The sequence below is a fragment of the Ochotona curzoniae genome, unplaced genomic scaffold (genome assembly GCF_017591425.1).
Source record: "Ochotona curzoniae isolate NIBS_2020 unplaced genomic scaffold, NIBS_Ocur_1.0 contig_3520, whole genome shotgun sequence".
In the NCBI taxonomy this organism is placed as follows: Eukaryota; Metazoa; Chordata; class Mammalia; order Lagomorpha; family Ochotonidae; genus Ochotona; species Ochotona curzoniae.
In genome coordinates, this window is record NW_024465894.1 from 15,790,434 (window position 1) to 15,811,462 (window position 21,029).

Genomic DNA, 21,029 nt, shown 5'->3' on the forward strand with positions numbered 1-21,029 from the left:
CCAGGCCATAGGAATGACCCCATGGCCTGGATGTCGTCACATGGAAGGGCAAGTCAGTTTCCCACATGTGACACCCTGGGAGTTGTAGCTGCAGCTGCCAGGATTCACTGCCCAAAGCCTTACACGTCTATTGGACCTTCTGTTACCTGCTGGTGCCCTAGAACTTTGTCTAGAACCACGCACGGCTTGGGAGTGGTCCCTCTGAGGAAGACGGTAGGGCCTCATCCTTCCCAGGGCCTCACAGAGCATCCTCCAATGCGTGCTACCTGCTGGCCTCAAGGTCTTTGTAGAGAAGGAATGTTCCAGATCTGGAACCAAGAACGGTTCCTGGAAGACTTTCCCCTGAGATGGCTGGCACCTTGTCCATAGTGGAGCCTCCCTATCCCTACATAAAGAGGAGGGGGGTCTGTGGATGAAGGCTGTGTCCCTCACTGCCCACACTCTGGAGTACAGGTGCCCTACCCCCAGGCTGCCCACCCCTTTGTGCTTCTGCTCGCGTGGATCCCTTGTGGGTCTTACCCCATCTATCCCTAGCTCTGCTTCCTACTTTAACTCCTGCCCACCCTCCTTCAGCCCCCTCTCCTGGCCCAGCTCCAGGCTTCAGATCCCTCAGGGGCTGCGCCAAGCCCTCAAGCAGCACCCCTCTCCATCCTTCTCAGAGATCCGCCCCTCTCCACAGGAAGAACCCACTCCCCACAGCCCAAGGAGCACAGCTTGTGTCTCCTGGACGGCGCTCTTTCCCTGGCAGGTCCCTGGGGCTCGTCCAGGGGCAGTGCCAGGCAGAGGGGGAAGTTGTGAGGCCATCCCATTTCCCCGCCGGGGTGAGGTGTAGCACCAGTTATTCCCCTGGGCCTTGGGGAATAGGCCAAAGGGGCCTTCTCAAGGCTGCTCCCTCGCCATGGATGCACCACTTGCACTGGGCTTGGTAGCTTTGCCATTCTGGGCTCAACGCCGTGGTGAGCGCGGAAATAGCCCAGCCCAGTCTGGGGCCTTGGCAGGGGGAGCCTGCTGCCTACACAGTGGTCTCATACTCCAGTAGTTCCTGCGAGGTGCCCACGCTCCGGTATTGCACGCGGGGCGTGACTGGCGAGGAATATTCTAGTGCCAGGATGGTCTTGCGCAGCCGTCGGTCGATGAAGTGAGCATCCCACGCCGGATACTTCTTCCGAGGCAAGTCAATCCGAATGACAGGCCCCTCTGTCCGTAAGGTGTGGGCCACCGGTGTAGGAGGCAGGCCAGGCCGCACCTGGAAGACGGGTAGAGTGGGGGTCCCGGCTCGTTCACCCCCCACAGAGGTCCCATCGCGCTCAGCGCCTGTAGTCCTGGGCAGGGACCTCGGGGGGCTTGTGATAGCATCAGCTGGTGGCCCGCAGGGCTGCGGGGACTCAGGGCAGATACATCCAGGGGGGGCCTGGGGACCCAGCATGGGCCCATTGGGGTGCAGGAGGCAGTAATAGACGCACATGAAGAAGATGCCCAGTGCAAAGCTGGAGGCTACCACGCAGACCAGGATGAGGGAGTGGAAATCGGTGGCGAAACTGCGGCTGGAATACCAGAAGCCGGTGAGCACTGCGTTCTCCAGCAGCACGAGGCAGTAGTAGAGCGCCATGCGGCGGCGGCTGCGGCCCTCCTTGACGTTGAACCAGCAGAAGATGTAGATGATGCCCACCACCATGTTGTAGATGATCTCCTCCCACTTGGACATGCAGAAGTCCGTCTCGCCCTGGATGACCCAGAAGGTCATGACACACCAGTGGGCCACGATGAAGATGCCGAAGTAGAGCTTGTAGATGCTGGCGAAGAGCGCAAAGGCCAGGCTGCGGGCCGCAATGGTGAACAGGTGCCACAGCACCTGGGCCACGGCACCCTTGTAGGACAGGGGTCGCTTGTCGTCCCGTGAGTCCCGCAGCACCTTCTGGTAGGAGGCCAGCGTCCAGGCCAGGGACACGAGTGAGGCCGAGGTGGACAGGGCTGTGGAGATAAGGCAGGGGGTGGGGCGGGCTGGGTTAGGGGTGGGTCCGGGTTGGGGTCTGGGGAGAAGGTAAGGGGTCTGGGTCAGGAGCTGGGTTCTGAGGTGTGAGGGGAGGCAGTGTGGGTGATGAAGTGGGGGTGAGGGTGGACAGGACTGGGGGTTTCTGTGAAGGTAGGGGCATCAAGGGAGGGTGGGTGACTTGGGTCTCTTTGGGGTCAAGTCTCATATGAGGGGGTGCCATTGGGTTTCTGTGAAGGTAGAGGCATCAAGGGAGGGTGGGTGACTTGGGTCTCTTTGGGGTCAAGTCTCATATGAGGGGGTGCCATTGGGTCTGGGGTCTTGATGGGAGGGTGGGAAGTTGGGGTCTAGGACTGTGGGGGTAGAAGACGAGGTGAACAGGAGGGGGTCTTGATTAGGGCACGGAGGAGCCAGTTGATGGCCCATTAAGATATTGGGGACCCCTGGAGGGGGTTGGGTATGGAGAGGGACATGTGTAGCTGAGTGTGGGGCAGGAAGGGACCCAAGTCCCAGGCCAGGAATTCGCAGGGGCCTGAAGAGGCCGAGGCTGTGGACAGGGTGAACCTGGGTGGGATCAGCAGGGCACTGCAGCAGGCGGCTTCTCTGTGAGCCCAAGGGCTTGGCCTTGCGGGGAACAAGGGACAGAGCCAAGGACTAGGTCTGGAAGGGGTCCCCAGTGAAATTGACTGGGACTGTGGGGCAGAGGGGGCTCCAGGAGGTGCCCAGTGGAAGGTTTGGGGATTGCAGAGGGCAGGGAGCTTCCCCCAGGGCTGAGCCTGTTCACTCGGTGCAGTGAGAGTGGGAGCACCCCCAGGGGGCCGGATGGGCAGTGGGGGAGGAAGGGCCCTGTGTGGGTGGAAGGCAGGCTTACCAGGCAGCAGGTTGGGCTCGTGGTCACGCTGCAGCAGCAGGATGAGCTGCAGCACAAGCTGTGGGGCGCTGCGCAGGAAGGTCTCCAGCAGGCGTAGCATGCTCACGTCTGCGCTCTCAAACAGCATCTGCCAGTAGAAGTGGCGCCGGAGCTGCTCCCCGCGCCAGCGGCTTTGCAGCCCCAGGTAGAGTGTGCGCAGGTACCTGCAGGAAGGAGGGCAGGGCGGGCAGCAGTGCTCAAACTCCCAGCGTGCAGGGCTCAGCTTCTCACCCTACCAGAGCGTCTCACCCCTAGCTGCCGAGGGGGCCAATGGAAGGGACCTCCCACCCTCTGGCTCCTTTGGAAAGCACTTCTGTTCCAGGCACTGGCATAACGGAAGCCCTTATGACTGTTCTTGCGTGACCTGTTTTCTTTGCTTTAATTCCCTAGACCACACCATCCCTATTTCACAGGGAAGCAAACTGAGAGGCCCAGAGAGGTATATCATTAGTCCAAGGTCACACAGCCAGGAAGTAGGGGAGCTGGGCTTCAAACCCAGGCAGCCACCCTCAGGGCCCACAACCTTCCCCTAACTGGCAGCCTTACAGAGTTTTTTGGGGGACGATACCTGGTGCCAGCCTCCCCAACGCCCCGTTCTGCTGTCACTAGCCGCTTCCTGGCCCCTGAGCTCACCTCTGAGCACCCGACCTCAGAGCTGCTTGGAGGCTCAAGCCCTGGGCCAGGACTCCGCTGCCGTTGCTGCCCCTGTCCCATGCCAGCTCAGGGAGCTGCCTGCTCCAGAGCACTCAGCGCCCTCCCTCACCCCTGCTCTTCTGCACCTGCTCTGCTCACCCTCTCTGGATGACCCTGGCTTTTTTCTAAGGAGTCTCTCTGCTTTCCTCTAATGTCCCAGGTTCAACTCCTGGTTGTGTTTCTAAAAAAGTGATGATTTTGAGCCAGACTGGCTCAGCGCCCTAGAGCATCCCCTCCCATGATGGCCCAGCACACGAGAAGACTTTTTGCATACTGCAAGGTGCAGCGCCCATGCATCAGTGCTCACACGAGGCCTGGCCCCTCTTGCTGGTCATGCATCTCCACCCCTGACTTTTGTAGCTACAGATCGTGCCCCTGGGGACAGCCTGGGCTCCCCTTAGTCACCAAGGGTGAGAGAAAGGAGAAATCATTCTGAGGTGGGGGAGCCCAGAACTTAGAGGCCCACTTCCAGATGTGGTAAGCTGGCACTTCTGGGACCCAGTTTGGGACTAGTTGCAGGCACCAAGTGTCAGCAGCCCAAGACAGGAAGTTGGGGCCCATGGATATCCAGAGCTCCCCTAAAGGGGGATCCTGGTCTTAACTGTCGTGTGGCTCTCTCTGGCAAAGGGGTCAGGGAGTACATCTTGGAAGAAGAAGCATTTTAAAGTGTGGGTTAGCGTTTAAGGGTATACAAGAGGTAGAAGGGCACACCAGGTGGAAAAGGATGTCAAGGCTCAGAGATGTGGGAGAAAGTAGCCTGGGACGGGGTGGTCCTGGCTCACTGGGTCTGGACAGGGGGGTTTTCATGGGCAGGGTAAAAGTAGACCAGAACTGGGAAGGGCATCGCGTTCCAGGCAAGAGAACTCAGGTTTGATTCCGAACGTGAGCTACATCCCAGAAGCAGGAATGATGGGATCAGCCAGGAAGCTTGTGCTGGGGGCCAGCTTGGAGGAACGCCAGGAAAGACTAGGATTTGCTCCAGGCCTGTGACGACTGGGCTGAGCCAGGGGCAGGAAACCAGGCTGGGGACCAAGGTGGAAAAGAGAGCAGGCCTGAGGTGGCCAAGATCGGGGTGGGGGAAAGACCAAACCAGCCAGCTGCCCACACTGCCCACACCTCCGGCTTTGAAGAGGAAGTGGAGGCCAGCTGGCCCATGTGAAGGAGCCCAGGGAGGTGGGGTGACACCCGGGAAGTGACTGTTGGACTGGAAGACCATCTGTTTCCGGGCCTGGGTCAGCGTGAGGGAGGCCCCCGGCTTCCAGCCAGCATCCATCACTATCTGACAGCCTGCCTGCCCACCTCCCCGCCCACTCCTGTCCGTGCCTCTGCCAGGGCCCAACTCATGGCAGACAAAGGGCAGCCCACATCCAGGGATTTCGGAGGCCTCTGGGTGCCAGGTGGGGAGAAGGGAGAGCCTACAGTGCACAACTGGGGCGGGAGGGTGAGGTTCCAGGCCTGCATGCCACCTCACTCTGCCTCTTTGGGCAACGGGATCAAAACCAGGGCTCAGTGATCCTCGCCAAAGGTCTAGGATTAGAATGTTTGGGACCTGAGAAAAGCTAAACCAAACCAAACCAAAACCTATCTACTGTGACACATGGCAGAAAGCTGCAGGATCATAATGAATACGGATTTAATTAAATGCCTGCAAACCAGAACATGATGTTGGCCAGTCAGCTGCGATCTGGAGTTGATTGGATTATGTAATTGATATTTGCTGTCTGATGTGGTTGTGTTTTCATATGCTCCATCGAGGTGGAGCCCATGGAGCCTGTCCAACAGTCCCACCCAGGACACAAGGCCTCATTTCTCTGCCCTTACTTTTTCCTTCTTTAAAATAGCTTACCATGCTGGTGGCCTCACAGCTGCTGGGGGCAAGATCAGAAAGGAGGTGTGGTGTGTGCGCCCTTGCTCCGCCCTAGCTGTGTGGCTGTGGTGGATTTGGAAATAATTTATAAACTGTAGAGGGCAGTGCGCCTAGAGGGAGGAGCGCACACACTGAGTGGAGGCTTCTGGCTCCTCCCAATCATCAAGCATCTTTCCTGAAAACTAAACCTTCTCCAGGAAGCCTGCCCTGCCTCCCCCTCTATGGAAAGGAAGTTGATTTTCACCATGAAAGGGAACCATCACACAGCAGGCCCGAGTCAGGAAAGGGAACGTGGATGTGAGGACCAGGCGTGCACCTGCTCTTTCCCAGAATGCATTCCTGCTCGGCCCACCTGTCTGCTGCCACAGTGCTCTCCTGCCTGGATGGCCACATTGAGCTGCCCCGTGAGCATCCCAACCCCTCCGCCCCCTACTCCGCCCTTCCTCCTGTCCCCCTTTCTCAGTAGAGAAACCCTGCAGGATGTTTTAAAAACTGGCAGATGGCGTCATTCACCCTAGCAAGCCTTCCGAGGGTCCCCATTCCTCTGGAACTGAATCCTAGCATCTCTTCTGGCTTGCAGACTCTCCAGCCCTTAGGCCCTGCCCTTTTCCTCTCCCATCTCAAACTTCTGTCCCATTTGCACACAACCGGACTTCTTCCTGTCATGGGGCCTTTGCACTGGCAAGCTGCCCTTCTGGCAACACCCCTGCCTGGGTCCTGCTGTAATGGACCCTTGGTAGCTCCCCTGTGCCCTTGGAGAGGCCTCTGTTGGCACCTCTACCCTCACCATCTCACCGAGTGTCCTCCGATTTTATCTTCTTGGCATGTACTATGACAAGACCTTATTCATTTCTTTACACGTTCATTTTCTGGCCTACCGTGCGGCTCCATGAGGGTACTCTCACCCCAGACCCTTGCCCACGTTGGCCACCCCTGAGTCCCCAGTGCCAGCTTGTGTGGTAGACAATTTTAAGATAATTATAGAATGAGCAAATGAATGTGTGTGTCTCCCTCCTGGCCTTGCATGATGCTACACTCTGCCTGACTTTTCAAAACTGGGAAAGCAGGAAAGGGGACATGGTTGTGGATGGAGTGGCAGCCTGGGTTTCTGTCTTGCCGGGCCCTGTTGCCATGAGTGAACAGTAGTATCTGAGACACCTGGTAGCTTGCTCCCTCTGCCCCAGGCCCAGCTGCCTCTGGCTCCCCAGCACCCTTTGGGGGTCCAAGGCTCCTTTCAGGTGGACAACAGGAGCAGCAAAGGATGAGGACCAGCTCCACAGGTCCTGGGTCAGGACTTCTGGCCTAGATGGCAGTATCCATTCCAACCCGTGCCTGAGTCGGGAGCCATCAGACCCTGGTCACTATGTCTGTCCCTTGAATGCAGGTTCAGTTACCTATCCATCCCTCTGGTACTTCTGGTCAACCAGTTGGTCATACAGGCCCTGGCCTTTCCACCTGCCTCTTGTCTGTTCCCAGGGCCCCTGGCTCTGCTGCTTGGGTGCTTCGGGTCCTCGGCTGTGCCCACCTGCTGCTCACTTGCAAGGTGCCTGCTCCTCCTCTCCCTGACTCTGGGTCTCTGTCTGTCTGTGTCTCTCACGTCCTCGTCTCCTCCATCTGTCAGGCTCAGCGCTTCCGAGTTTTCTCGCCTCTCCCCACTCCCCCTCACAGCTCTGGGCCAAGTGCTCCCCCGCGCCTCCCGACTCCATCCAGGAACAGCTGCCTGGCTAGCAGCTCTCTGCTTTGCAGCAGAGCTGGGCCCTGCAAACCCCAGCAGCTCCCAGCAGTCGCACCCTACGGAGCTAGGTCCTGCAACCTCCTGCCAGCCCCCAGCAGCCATGCCCTGTGCTGCTCTGGAGGCCTGGTGGGGAGATGCAGGGGTCAGTGAGGGAGGATAGCAATGGCTTGTACCACCAACCCTCTGGTGACCTTGGACACAGGGTGATCCAGCCTCCCAAGCATGCTGTCCACTGCCTGCCTGGTGCCTTCCAAGCCCGCCAAGCTCTTTCCAGCCAAGAGCACCTGGGAAAAGGTCCTCCTTCACAAATGCCCAGCAAAACACCCTTTCTTCCCATTTCAACACAGGGACACCTCCTCCAAGCAGCCTTCCCAGATGCCCTCAGGAAGGGCTCCAGAAAGCAACCAGGATGGCTGCAGTTCAGAGAGATGAGGTGGGCCTTGGTGGGTCATGATGGAGAACCTAGGAGGGTCTCACACAGAGGCAGGGGTGGGGGAAATGGGTGTGGCCAACACTTGTGCATGCTAGAGGGAGCACTTCATGGTTGGCGAGGTGGCGGGGTGCAGAGTGTGTGGTCTAGGCAGGGGGACAATAAGAGACAGGGTTTCCGGGTGAGAGGTCAGGATGGTTCTAGTAGAGCAGATGGCCACCCAAACATTTCACAGATGATGGGAGCCCAGGAGAGGCCAAGTTACAAGGCTACGTCTCACCACGGGGTGCAGGCTGTGGGACTGGGTCCAGAAGCGGGGGTTTCTTCAACACAAGGGACCCTAGGTCACAGTGACTCCACCCCTGCAGGGTGCCCCCCCCCCCAGCTATCCCTCAAGGCCAAGTACTCCAGCAAGAACACAAGAAAAGGACCCTCTTGGGACCTGTGCAGGAGCTGGGTTAAGCCTCTGCCGGCATCCCCTGTAATCACTGGGCCGAGTCTCGGCTGCTCTGCTTCTACTCCAGCTCCCTGCTTGTGGCCTGGGAAAGCAGCAGAGGATAGCCCAAGCCCTTGGGCTCCTGCTTCCACGTGGGAGACCCAGATGGAGCTCCTGGCTCCTGGCTTTAGCCTGGCCCAGCAGGTTTATCTCTCCCTCCCTTTTCCTCTCTCCTTAACTCTACCTTTCAAATAAATAAATCGATTTTTTTAAAGGACCTTCCCTGGAGTTGGCAGCTGAATGAGTCATAAATGTCAGGAAAGAGCGCGAGTTTACACATTTGGCTCTATCTCATGTGGCACTGGGAGCTAAGCCACCTCCCTCCTCCGCGGCAGCCCCCTGCGGAGTCACAGCGTCTCTCTCTCTCTCTCTCTCTCTCTCTCTCTCACTCGCTCTTTTTTTTTTCCTTTTCTTTTTAGCTGGGCTTGGGGGCTTGGGCCAAACCTTTTCTAGCTACTAATTTTAAGCCAAGACCTCTTTCCATCCCAGCCCAGCACTCCCATCAGCTCCCAGCCAGGGCTGCTTTCTGCCCTTATCCAGTAGAGCCATGGCTTCTGGGTTCTGGCATCTCACAGCCCTGCCACCTCCCCGCCTCCCAGTCCAGGGATGAGGGCATCCAGTTGCCATCCCTCTCTGGACCTCAGTTTTCCCATTTGTGAAATGGGCTGGTAAATGGGTGCCAAGTAGAGAGCAAACCCCAGGATTCCATCTTCCATCTCAAGGCTGTGTGTTCCCCGTGTAGAGCTGGGGAGGCGGGGGGTTGGCAGAGGATGCAGCTGCCTCCTGGGGACACTGCGGACAGAAACCAGCCCCTCCACCCATCCCTGGGCTATGGGCATCCACACAGCACAGCCAGGGTCCCCAATACCAGTGCTCAGGGCGGCCAGGCGGGCCTCATTGGAAGGGACTCTGGGGAGCCTTAAGGGTGCCCCCAGCTACATTCCACCCCTGAAGGCAATGCCAGCCCAGTGCGGCTGGAGCGACCTTTGCCAAGACGAGCCAGACATTCGGGGCTTTATGTCAGAAGAAAAGGAGAAAAGAGTAAAAGAAGTGAACAAGGAAGGCAGCAGGGAACTCGCACCCTGGAACTGTCATGGAAGCAAACCTAGCACACCTTCCCGAGGGAGTGCTGCTCCTTCTGCAGTGGGACGGCACATGTCTTAGCTCTGGCTTCCCAAGTAGCTTTTTGGAGATGCACAGAAGCACTCACAGGTGTCCCACACACCGAGACGCACTTCAGGGCAGGAAGTGAGTGGGGACTCGAACACTTATCACTTGGGTCGGCTCAGGCGAGTGTGGAAAGCGTTTGGCTTGGCTGTCAAGCCCTTGGCAGAGTGCCTGGGTGCCAGAGTGCTCCTGGTCCCAGCTCCGCACCCATGCAGACGCTGGGAGGCCACAGTGATGGCTCAAGTCCCTGGGCCCCTGCCACCCACGTGGGAGACCTGGAGTGAGCTCCTGCCTCCTGGCTTCGGCCTGGCCCAACCTGACTTTTGTGGGCCTCTGAGGAGTAGGCCAGCACGTGAGTGATCTGGTCTGTTTGTCTCTGCTTTTCAAATGAATACTTTTTTTAAAAAAAATTAAATTTAATTAAAAAGTAATACAATAAAAAATTCAGCTGCTTAGTCACAGTAGCTGCATTCCAGGCGCTGAGCAGCCATGGGGGGGGGGAGGGAGGGGCTGTTGCCATGGCCGCAGTCAGTTCCACCCGCTGGTGCTACCCTCACCCAGAGCAAGGTTGCTGGAGTACAGTCTTTCCCAGAGAGCAGCACAGGAGTTCACTGTCCCGCTCTCACTGCTTTGTACAGGATCCAGTTAACATTCTCTGTAACACCAAATTTCACTCCAAAGTAGGAGCACGGCTAGCTGGTGGAGCGAGTTAAGCCATCACTTGGGATGCCAGCATCCCACTCAGGTCCTGGTTCAGGTGCTATCTGCTCCACTTCCCACCCAACTCCCTGCTAAGGCCCCTGGGAAAAGCAGCGGAAGATGGCCCAGGTGCTTGGGCCTTTTGCACCCACATGGAAGACACAGACAGAGTTTTAGGCTCCCAGCTCAGCTTGACCCTCCTTGGCTATTGTGTTTATTTGGGGAGTGAAACAGTGGATAGAAATGCTCTTTTTCTCTCTCTTTTTGTCATTGTCTTTAAAATAAATAATAATAATAAAGTAGAAAGAAATATGTGTGCTGTGTTGGCCAAACTGATGTCTCCAGGGCTGGGTTCGCCCAAAGCGGTCTGATGGCCATGGAGTGAGCATGTCAGAGCCCTGGGTCCTTGAACCCAGTAGGTTTGAAGATCGTCTGGCCTGTTCCTGGCTGAGACAGGTGGCCCTGTTCCGCTGTCCCTGCCCCAGTCGGCCACCTGCATCTGCACACCTGTGGTGAGGCTGAGTTCACCCCCCAACCCACCCCTGGGGAAACTTCTGGGCCATCTGATTGACAGGGTCACCTTCTCTTCCAAGGACTCTGCCTCCCTTTAACCTGGCATTGTCACCTGTCCCCATACTACCTCTGGGGCTGCAGAATAAGCCTCTGTCCTCGATGGGAGACCAGTGGGTAATGGCTACTGAGAGTTTGGGTCCTGAGGCCCCTCTCCCACCCTACCGTGTTACTGAACCAGCAGGGCTGAGGGGAGGCTAATTCTTTCCATGCTTCAGTTTGCACGTCTGTAAAGCAGGGCCGACACAAACAGCACCGCTGTGTGCAGAGTGCCACGCAAGACACCTTCTGTATGTCAATTCACTGCACTTTTCCAAAGGTCGTTTGCATAGAAACTGCTCTTATCCAACTGAGCCAAGGCCCAGAGAGGGTAAGTGCCTTGCCTAAGGCCACACAGCTCTTTATTACTGCCCTCCCACCTGACATGGCAACAAGTGGAAGCAGTACTTGCTACAATACTTTGTAACAAACAGGGGAACTACACATGTTTCTTGGCTAATTCAAAACCAGCAGTCACATCTTCAAGCAATGCATAAAAGTCTAACTGGTAAGCAGAGATCGTCTCCCACCCACACCGCTGTACCCCAAGAGGCCAGGAGCCAAGAGGAGCTGTCTTGATGCCCTTTCTGCTTCAATTACAACAAGAGCTGGTTTTCCACAAGCAGACGAAGCAGCCCAGCAAGTTTTTATTTTAGACGGAAAATGACTTTTGCCTGGCTGAGGGAGTGGGAGGTGGGGTCACAGGGGCAGAGGATGGTGTGGGTTTGCTCAGAAGGGGTGGCACTTGAGCTTGGCGTTAAAGGATGGGCAGAATTTCATGAGTTGGGGAGTCGGAGGGGAACGCAGGTATCAGCCTAAAGCTCCACGGGCTGAGGGGACCCAGGGCTGCTCCTGGCCTCTAGGATAGCGTGGCCAGGTGGAGGAGGGCAGAGTAGGGTCCACAGTGGAGGCTGAGAAGATTTCCCTGGGGGCAGAATCTGGATGTGCAAACAAAGACCCTGTGGCCAGTGGTGAATGGAAAGACCGGAGTGAATCCCAACGGCCTTCTCTTGGGACCTTCACCCCAGCTGCTGGGGGTTCAAAGCCATTTCCTGGCAGCCCTCCCCTTCCTGGCTCCCCAGGGCTTCTCCTGTGTGGTCTTTATAGATCAAACAGAGGACTCTGGGCCCAACTGCCGCCTCCAAGTCTGTTAGGAGGAGCGCTAATGGCTGGCCGCAGCCGGCTGGACAGGCAGAGGAGGTGGGTGGGGGGTGGACAGCAGCCGCAGAGGGGGCTCCCAGGAGATGGGGGTGAGGCAGTCACAGCAGACATGGCCTCTGCGGATGGTCACAAGGTTCATGTTGCAGCTGGGGACCAACTCTCAGACATGTAACCCATATGCCAGAAAAGACTCGGCTACCAATGGTGATAGGAGGGTGAGGTGGTTTGCACTTCCTCTGCCCCTGGGCCCCTGGGCTCAAACCAAGCATTTGTCTCTCAATGTACTCTCCTCCAAGTCACACAAAATAGGTAGGAATGTGTGAATGCCCAGTTTGCAGGGGAGAAAAACGAAGGTACAGGCAAGCTCCACCACCTGCTCCAAATCACACAGAGTGGCAGACATCAGGATAGTCGGTCTGAGAGAGTGGTTTCCTGAACCACCACTCCTTGGGGGCCAGAGGGGTAACTGAAAGCCAGAGAAGGAAAAGGGGTCCCTTATCATGGCCCGAGGCAGACCCTGCCCCACACTGCACCTGTACTTCCACAGGGACCATGTGTGTGGGCTCTGGCCTCCTACTGGTCTACCTCCATCCCACAGGCAGGGGCAAAGTCATTAACATAAGTGAAGACCTTGTGCCTCTCCCGGTCAGCGTCTCCTGGGCTTCCAGTTTCTCCTCCTTTGAGGCCTGGCATGACGTGGCCCCTGCCAACTCGCCAGCCATCACCCCCTACCCTCACCCTCTCTGCTTCTGCCACTTGGTTTTCTTGATTTCCTCCTTTCCTTTGCTTGCCACACCCTTGGTAAGACCTGCATGTGGCTCCCCCTCACCTGGGTCCATCAGCCCCTTGCCCACACATCCCTTCCTGCCTTGACCCCCTTACCACAGCACCATATCTCCTCCTGGCATGCTGCAGCACTACCTCCCCCACCCTAGTCTCCTGCCCTCCTTCTTTTGTCCTCAGTGCACTGACCACCATCTGGCCTATTACACTGTACACTGAAGATACTCTGCTTGCTGGTCTCCCCACTAGGCTGCTGAGTGCCAAGAAAGCAAGGATTTTGTCTTGCTCACCGCTCTCTCTCTAGTATTTGGAAGAATGTCTGGTATACAGCAGGTGCTCCATAAATATCAACTTAAAGACTGCAGATGAAATGAATGGCTGCCTGTCACTGGGCCCATGCTCTGTGAGCAAACCTTTGTTCCACAGGGAACAAAGCCCGGGCTGGTGGTGCTAATCATTGCCAACAGTTCAGGAGCACTTAACGACAGGACCAGCTCTTGGTGCAACCCTTGGTGGACACCACTCCATTTGAAACAACAGACCCTGGTCTCTAAGGGGTGAGAGATGATGTGGCCCAGCAAGGTCACAGCAAAGAAGCAGTAACAGGCTCTGAACAGAGCATGTATATGCCAAGAACATATACACAGAAGAAGCACAGCTTCTTCCAGGAGGCGAGACCAGAGCATGAGCTGCATGCCTGGCAGGTTCTGTGCCTCTCCGAAGCACAGAGGAAGCCACGCTGCAGTCTACACAAATTTGGGAGGGGAATCAGAGAGAGGACCTCCCAAAATCCAGTGGTCTTCCTCCCCATTTGGGGGATCCACATATCCTGACAGCCTTGGGAGGAATCCCGTACCAGATCAGCTCTCTCTAATTGGCTTAGCAGTCCACGCTTGCCCAGGCAAAGCTAGTGCCCAGTGAGTCCAAGATTAGGGAGCGCAGGATTCATGGCTTAGTGCTCCGCTGCCCACAGGGTCTGAGGAGATGCAGGGAGGACTTTAATTGGCTTAACAGCTGTCAGTAGCTTAACAGCTCAGGGGGTTGAGGAGGCAGAGGGGTGAAGATACCTGCTGATGTCCAAGCAAAGCCAGCTCTGTGCTCCACCAAAGGCCCTGTCTTGTCTCCTGGGGTTCTGTCTGTCTCTGCCTAGCCTTTTAAGAAGATTTATTTATTTACTTGAAAGGCACAGTTACAAAGAGGTGGGGTTGGGGGAGGGGGAAGATGGAAAGAGATCTTTCATTCGCTGATTAACACCCTAAGTCAATGCCAGCGGCTAGTTTCTAGAGTTTAGCCAGTCCAAAGCGAGGAGCTTCCCGGAGCACTTGAGCAATCCTCCGCTGCCTTCCCAGGCACATGAGCAGGGAACTAGATCAGAAATGGAGCAGTCGGACTTGAATCGGCACCTATATGGAACATAGGCACAACAGACAGAGGCTATACTTGCTATGCCACAGCGCCAGCCCTTCTACATAGCCTCTTGGCCCTGGGATCCTCTGCCAGAGCCAGGGACAGAGCTGGGCGTGCAGCTCATTTCACTTCCTCCACAGCAACTCTGGGCAACTTACTTGATCTCTGTATCTGATCAACAGGTGAATCAACCACCACCAGGGGAAGTGAGACCCTAAGTCTGGACCCCCTCACGCAGGACATTTGAGGCACTGCTAGTACACAGATCCCTGAAATCCCTTCATGCCTTCCCCTTCCGCAGGGCCTCCTGTTAGCTATGAAATAATAAGCCCCTTTGCGTAAAAGGACATCATCAACGGTGCAGAGCTACAGCAGAGGGCACACAGGAGACAGTCCCTCGGATGTGTTTCCATCCTTGATTCTACTGTTAAAAAAACATCACAAATTGGGAGCATTTCACCCCAAAACTCCCAGCCTCCCATCTCTCTTGAGAAGTCAAAATTTGCCAATACTGGCTCTGGGACTTCTCCCAGCAGCCCAAGGGGAAGCAGGCAATGGCTTCCTCTTGTCTAGGACACAGCTTGGCCCATCCTGACCTTTCATCCCGCGTTCTGCACTGCGTGTTTCCTTCCTGGCTCCCCAGTGCACCTCAGCTTGTGACTCAGCATTGTGCAAGCCTAAGAATTTCCCTCATCACCCTGGGGCTGCCACTTAGAGCAACTGCAGGAAACTTGCATGGGGTGAACAACCATGTGGTGCCAACACTGCTCAGCTCCTGGGAATGTCAGCCCCAAGGGCCTCTACCTCCTCTCTGCTTCCTCCCACCTGAGCAGACCCTTGGCTGTGTTGGAATCCAGGGCTCTCGGGGGGAACAGGTGTCAAATTCACAGTCAGCATCTCAGCTCGGTGAATTGAGACTTTCTCTTATGTCTGTCTCACTTCCAATGACCATGTCTACGTCATGTTTTCTAGCAGATCACAGAATTGAACTCGGAGAGAGACTCCACCACTGGCCACAGGCCCTTGGTAGCTCTCTGCAGTGCCCCAGTGCTCAGAGTTCTTGAGGGAAACAAAGCACTGAGCAGGCCATTCTCCCGGTTCAGGACTTCTCAGGAGTGTAGGGGCTTTAGAGTAGATGGAGGCAGAAAGGCCGCGGCCTTGACAGAGTGGGGGCCCCCAAAGCCAACTGGATCATTTTAGTGCAATACAGGCAGCAGACAGGGACCCAATACCATGCCAGAATTGTGGGGCACCAGAGCTCTTCCCACCCCTCAGCAAGGTCATCAAATTCCATCCTCCCACTGCACACACACAGAAAATGAGCCTAGTCCTGGGTTGCCTAGCAAGCTGGTTATGAACCAAGCTGAAGAAATAGGCACTCACCGGCCATTCCTCATGGCCCCCCACACACTGCTTTTCATCCTTCCCCACAAAACTCAGTGCCCTCCCTTCCTCACACAGTGTTATCTCAGCACAGCAGAAGCCACGGAAGTCATCCTTGAATCTCAGGCTCTCAGACTCATCATTCTTCAAGGTTGGGGGACATGTTAGTGGCAGAGTGGCATGGCAAGGCGGATCCACTGAGCTTGAGCTATGAAGGCAGAGTCCTCAGGCCCAGCTCTTCCAGACCCTAACTGTGTGACCTTGCGCCAAGAAGGCCCCTCTTGTGGTCCCCATCCCTTCCTCTGTCAAGGAGGAATTATTATAATGCCAGCCAAATGGGGAGACAACATTAAGGGAATTCAGGAGATAAGGCTGGTGAAAAAGTTTAGTACAAAGTGGGTGTTTAAGAAAATAATTACTTCAGAACCGTAACTTAGAGACCCTGGAGCTGAAGAATCTGAAGTCAACACCTGCCTTTCAATTGTTTTGGCCCTCAAACTGCTGGAGTCGAATGTTTGCTGGACTCTGGGTTTGAAAAAAGTACTATTTAAACCACACAAAACACTTCCGTAAGGCCAAACTCAACTCCATGGTCGGTTGATTGCTATCCTTGCAAAAACTGTCTCATCCCAGTTGCCCCACTTTACAATTCCGGAAGAGTGGAAATGGCTCTTCTAAGAAAATACCCGCTCAGCAGTCCCTCAGCCATTCCCAGCCACCTTCTTGGGCCCTCCATCCCTGACCCTTGGCCTCTTTTTCTTTTTTTTTCCAGTTTGAAGGAAACTCAGTTTATGTCTAAGAAACAAGAGAACTCTTCATATTTTTTTTTTGCAAGTGGATTATGAATGGGGGAGGCAGGTAACCGGTGAGTCAAGGGGCAGCTGGCCCACTTGAGGTTGAAGGGAAAGGGGAATGTTGCTTTGGCTACCAAGAATAGGAAGTTACCATTTCAGAATCTAAAAATACCTCCTACCATCTGTTCACTCGGGCACAGAATGATAAATGCAGATTAGTTCCTGGATGTAGACATGAAAATTTCTGTGTGTCAAACTAATAATAATAATAACAATGTCTTGTGGAGCTAGAACTCCACCCCATTCCCCCGAACCCCTCTCCAGGACAAACACATCCTCTTGGCAGGCATCGATGGGGAAACCAAGGCAGAGGGAGAACCGAACACAGCTCACGTGACACAGCAAGGCAGCAGGTGGGACAAACCCTGGGAGTTCTGTTTCCAACCCTCAGCCCAGAATGGAATCCTCTGAGTTAAGCAAAATGTGTTAACAAGTAGCAGGACAAATGTAACAGCAGCAGTCTCCCTGGGCATCTCGCAAGGGGCTCCTTTCCCCATCTCGGTCAGGATTGTCATAATAACTCATTACATCTCAGAAAGAGATGACCATCTCAGAACCCGTGCCCAGACCTTTCACCTCACTGTCCCAACAGCTTAGGGAAACATGATGGTAAACCAACAGAATGCAAAGAAATGCTCCCTCCTTTCATAGGTGAGGAAACTGGGGCTCCAACAGAGGAGGAGTGTGCCCGGCTAAGAGCACACACTAAGTCCCTTTTGTCACTGCAGGATAGAGCCCACGGTACTACATTCACGGGCGGGCGCAGTCCCGAGTTCAGAATTGCCCTTCTGAACACAGCACAGCAGGTACCCAGCCTCCTCCTGGCAGCTTGAACAAAGCCTCAGTTTTTGCCTTGCTATCCTAGGATTAAAGGGAAGCTGGCAGCCCTTGAACCTCAGTTTCAAGACTCCAAATTCCTTTGGCCCCTGTCAGAGGGAGAGGGAACCGGGGGAGTCCTTAGGACACGGGAACCAGTGCTTTCAACTCACTCTAAAATACATGTTTCCAAAAAGTTTAGGCGGGATATTCATTTGGTTGCCTCAAATGCTGACTCCCCTGGGAGGTTGGGGACAGGGCTGTGATTGCAAACAGAGAGTGTCTGAGAGCAAGTAAAGTCTTCTGAGAGCTCAGCACTAGGGCAGGAGCCAGCCAGGGCTCCGGTTCCTCCTCTCCTACCACCCTCAGGTCTCTTTCTGTCCCGTCTGATCCCATTACCTCCTCTCTTAAGAGCAAACGGTCAAGGTTTAGGGGTAGAGGTGAGGGAGGAGCTGAGTGAGAAGAAATCAGTTACAATGACTGGAGGGGAGAAGAAGGGGGCGGCGTGAGGGATCGGGACAGGAGACTGGAAAGGTCAGAGCAGGACTGGGGAGGCGGCAGTCCCTTCGCGACCCGCCCCCAACTCAGCCCCTGCACCTGCTCTTTTCCTACCTCCAGACCTGGCCAAGCTGCAGGAGGTGGACGAGGGTCTGCAGCAGCCAGACGCAGAGGCGGCAGCAGCGGCGGCGGTAGGTGCCGGCCGGGGAAGGCGCGGACCCGGGGCCCAGTTCGGGGCTGCCTTCTTTGGTCCTGAAGGCAGCGGCGGTGGCGCTGTCCTTGGTGCTGATGGCGGGTCCCGGGGCCCCCGCGGGCTCGGTGTAGTCGTAGACGAACCAGCGGAAGCTGAGCAGCTGCACGACCAGCGAGGGCAGCAGCACGAACAGCAGGGTGAGGCCGAAGTAGGTGTGCTGACCCTGCAGGTAGTAGGAGGCCGCCAGCCACAGGTCCGTGGCGCCGTCGGAGAAGAACACGAGCAACGCGCACAGCACCCAGCAGCAGTCCCGCAGCTCGTAGCGCGGGCCTGAAGCCCCAGCCCCGGCGCCTCCTGTCACCGCGGCTGCTTCCCCGCGCCCGCCCGCCCCGCCGCGGGCCCCGCCGGCCGCCCCCTCCGGCCCCGGGCCGGCCGCGGCCGCCGCGCCATCCGACTTCGCGGCCATGTTGGCGGAGCAGGCGGCGGGGAGCGACTTCCGGGCGGCGGAGGGAGTGCGGTGCGCGGCGGGGAGGACCCTGCGCGGGCGGCTCCCGCCTCCTCTCCTCCCTCCTCGCCGCCGCCTCCTTCCCCTTCTCCTCCTCCCTCTCCTTTAATTATTCATCCCTCCCGGCGCCGCGCCACTCGCACCCGCCCCGCGCGCGCGCTGCTGCTGCCGGATGGGAGCAGCCCCCCGGAGGGGAGAGCGCACCCCGGTCACCTCTGTCCTTCTTTGGGAGGTGGGGCCCCGGCCTCTGGCTTTGCGTGTCCTACCTCCCCCTGCCCCGCCACCCTGCCCAGACTCCACTTCCTTTCTTCTTGTTCGGGCTCCTCCCGTACTCTCTCTTCCTTTGATCTCCCTTGGCCTGAGGTATTCAGGGGTAGGAGGGGTCAGGGTCTTGGAAATGAGGGGCTAGGAGCATGGCTGCCTGGACTGACACTCTTATCAAGCCAGTGACAGTCGTGCATGGAGAACGCACCTTTCCTGGTGACCCCGATGTTTGGCGCGGTGCCACCCCCTCGGTGATCTTGGGTGGTCCCTCTCCTTATTGTTTTCGTTTGGAAGCAGAGAAAAATGCCCTGCTGAGAGTTGCCGCCTTTTCCTCCCTCAGGGACGGCTAGCTCCTGGCTACGGACCTCCTCGGAGAGGAAGGGACAACGTGGAGGGGGAGAGGAAGGGAGCAAACACCTGGTGGGCGAGAAAGGGCAAGGGCGCACACCCGGAGGGCGGGTGCGCTTTCAAGGAAGTGCGGACCACAGATGGGAGCGAGTGGGAAGACGGGGAAGAGCTCTGAGGGGTGCATCCTGGAGGGCCGGAAGGCGGCTCTGCTCCAGCAGCCAAACTGGAACCGCTGCAGAATTTCTGCAGGGGAGCTGTGTGACCGTGCCAGGATTTAGAGAGTCAGCAGGTGGGGTACAGAAAGGACCACAGGGTTGGAGAGATCAGGGGAGATTAGAGCGGTGCTGTGCGCTCCACTCACCTTCTCTCCCACCCCCAGCCCTCTGGTCCCCAGACCTTTGTTCCCATTGGTGTGTCGGGACATTTAGGATACCCTCGTTCCGGAGCACTTCCTCTTGTCTAAGCACTGCACAATTATTAACTCCTTTTATTCTCTGGGTGTGTGAGAATGTTTTGCATCTTTCCTCTCCCATTTCACTGATGGAAGCGAATCACAGGGAAGGCAATGAATTTGTTCCGAGTCATGCAGTTCGTACTGGAGCCAAATCCAAGCTCATTGTCTGGCTCCAGAATAGACCTTGCTCCTCTCAGGAGGAGAGGAGGGCAGGAAGAGGCAGGTGAAGCAGCATGAAGGGAGACAGCTGCCCTGGGCCTTACGCAGTCATCTGCTGTCCGGCAGCCTGGCATCCTGTGAGTGCCCAGGGACTGTTTTGATCTCAGCAATGCTTCAGAGGTGGGGGTAGCAGCTGTTGCCCAAAGCTGGAAACAGGGGTTGGGGGCTGGGGCGGCGGGGGCGGGGGGGGGGAGGGAGATAAAGAGTTAAGGATTCAGGGAATTTTCCAGGCTGGATTCAAGACCGACAGTCCCTTATCCACCAACATGTTCAGATTAGCAGGAGTGTGTGTGTGTCAGTTGGGCTGGAAGCTCCGAATCCCAATGTGCGTTAGAAAGCAGCATCTCTGGCTCCTTTCTCCACTGCAACACTAGGCTGAGTGTTTCCCTACTATAACCTGGAGCGTGCAGAGCGCTGGGTGCTGGCAAGCAGGGGAGAAGCTGTACACCAGGTTATCCTCCTGGTCGTGGCCAAGGTCCTGTGTGTGTTTGACCTCTGCCCTCTGACAGCTGCCCCGGAGTGGGACCTGGCAGAATTAGATTCCCACCTAGGGGCCCTACCCAAGTGGAGGCAGCCCCACCAGAACTAGCAGGAGGAGTTAGGTTTTCATGTTGGAGACTGTACACTTTTGAAATCCACGCATCCCTTTGGACAAATCACTGAGTTTCTCTCAACTTTAGAGAAAGCTAAGATTAGAGATAGCAGGTGCTTTCCTGCAGGAGTTGTGGTGAGGATGAAAAATGGTCATTATTCCTGGGGGTGATACCTCCTTGCTCCTGGGTGTCCCTCATGATCGTGCCTTCTGCAGCCTTCAGAGAGAATGCCCCTTACAGTCCGCTGTTGTGAGCCTCCATAATGCCTTGGTGTTTTTCTACTCAGCATCAACACAGTGGCCTTTGAGTGGTTGCCTGTTTGGAATTGCTGGGAAGCTCCATGGGGATTGGGACAATCCACCTGCAGTTGTACCCTGCGTCCCGATTCTTTGATTAGTGAAAGATCACATATGCGACAATGATCCCATGAGATGGCAAGTATCTGCAGCTGAAACATTTCTGTCACCTGACCTTCTTACTTTACCTTTCTGTGTTTAGAGACAAACATACTTGGAATTGTTTTATCACTGCCTATAGTGTTCAGATGGTAACCTGCTACCCAGGTTTGTAGGCTGAGAGCAGTAGCTTGCACCAGAGAACCTAGGTATGTGTGGTGGGCTATAGCATCCAAATTTGTGTAAGGGGACTCGGTGAGACATCACTTAACACACCTCTCAGAATGAATCCCTACCGATAACTACTCACGACTGTATTTTCTTCACCACCAAACCTCCTCGTGCCCTCTGCTGTCCCTAGCCCTCGATAGGTACTCTACAAAAGTTATTGAATCAATGAATGAATGAGTGAGTGATCAACCCTATGATACAGTCTTCATGACCCTCTCCAACCTTGGTAACTAAGTCAGTTGAGGGGTAACTTAGGAGATCCTTAAGCCGGTCTAACTTCTTGGGTTTGCCATGTTTTGCTCCAAGTATCCATTTTTCAAGTGGCTACA

General features: G+C 56.0%; 1 protein-coding gene across 1 annotated transcript; it reads right to left on the reverse strand.

Moving 5' to 3' along the window:
- Positions 1-1,012: 1,012 nt before the first annotated feature.
- On the reverse strand, positions 1,013-18,157 carry XKR7 (XK related 7). Its single transcript, XM_040981131.1, has 3 exons — positions 17,613-18,157; positions 2,862-3,064; positions 1,013-1,971 (listed from the first exon to the last, which is right to left on the reverse strand). The coding sequence occupies exons 1-3, from the start codon at positions 18,155-18,157 to the stop codon at positions 1,013-1,015; spliced, it is 1,707 nt and encodes a 568-aa protein (XP_040837065.1).
- Positions 18,158-21,029: the final 2,872 nt, after the last annotated feature.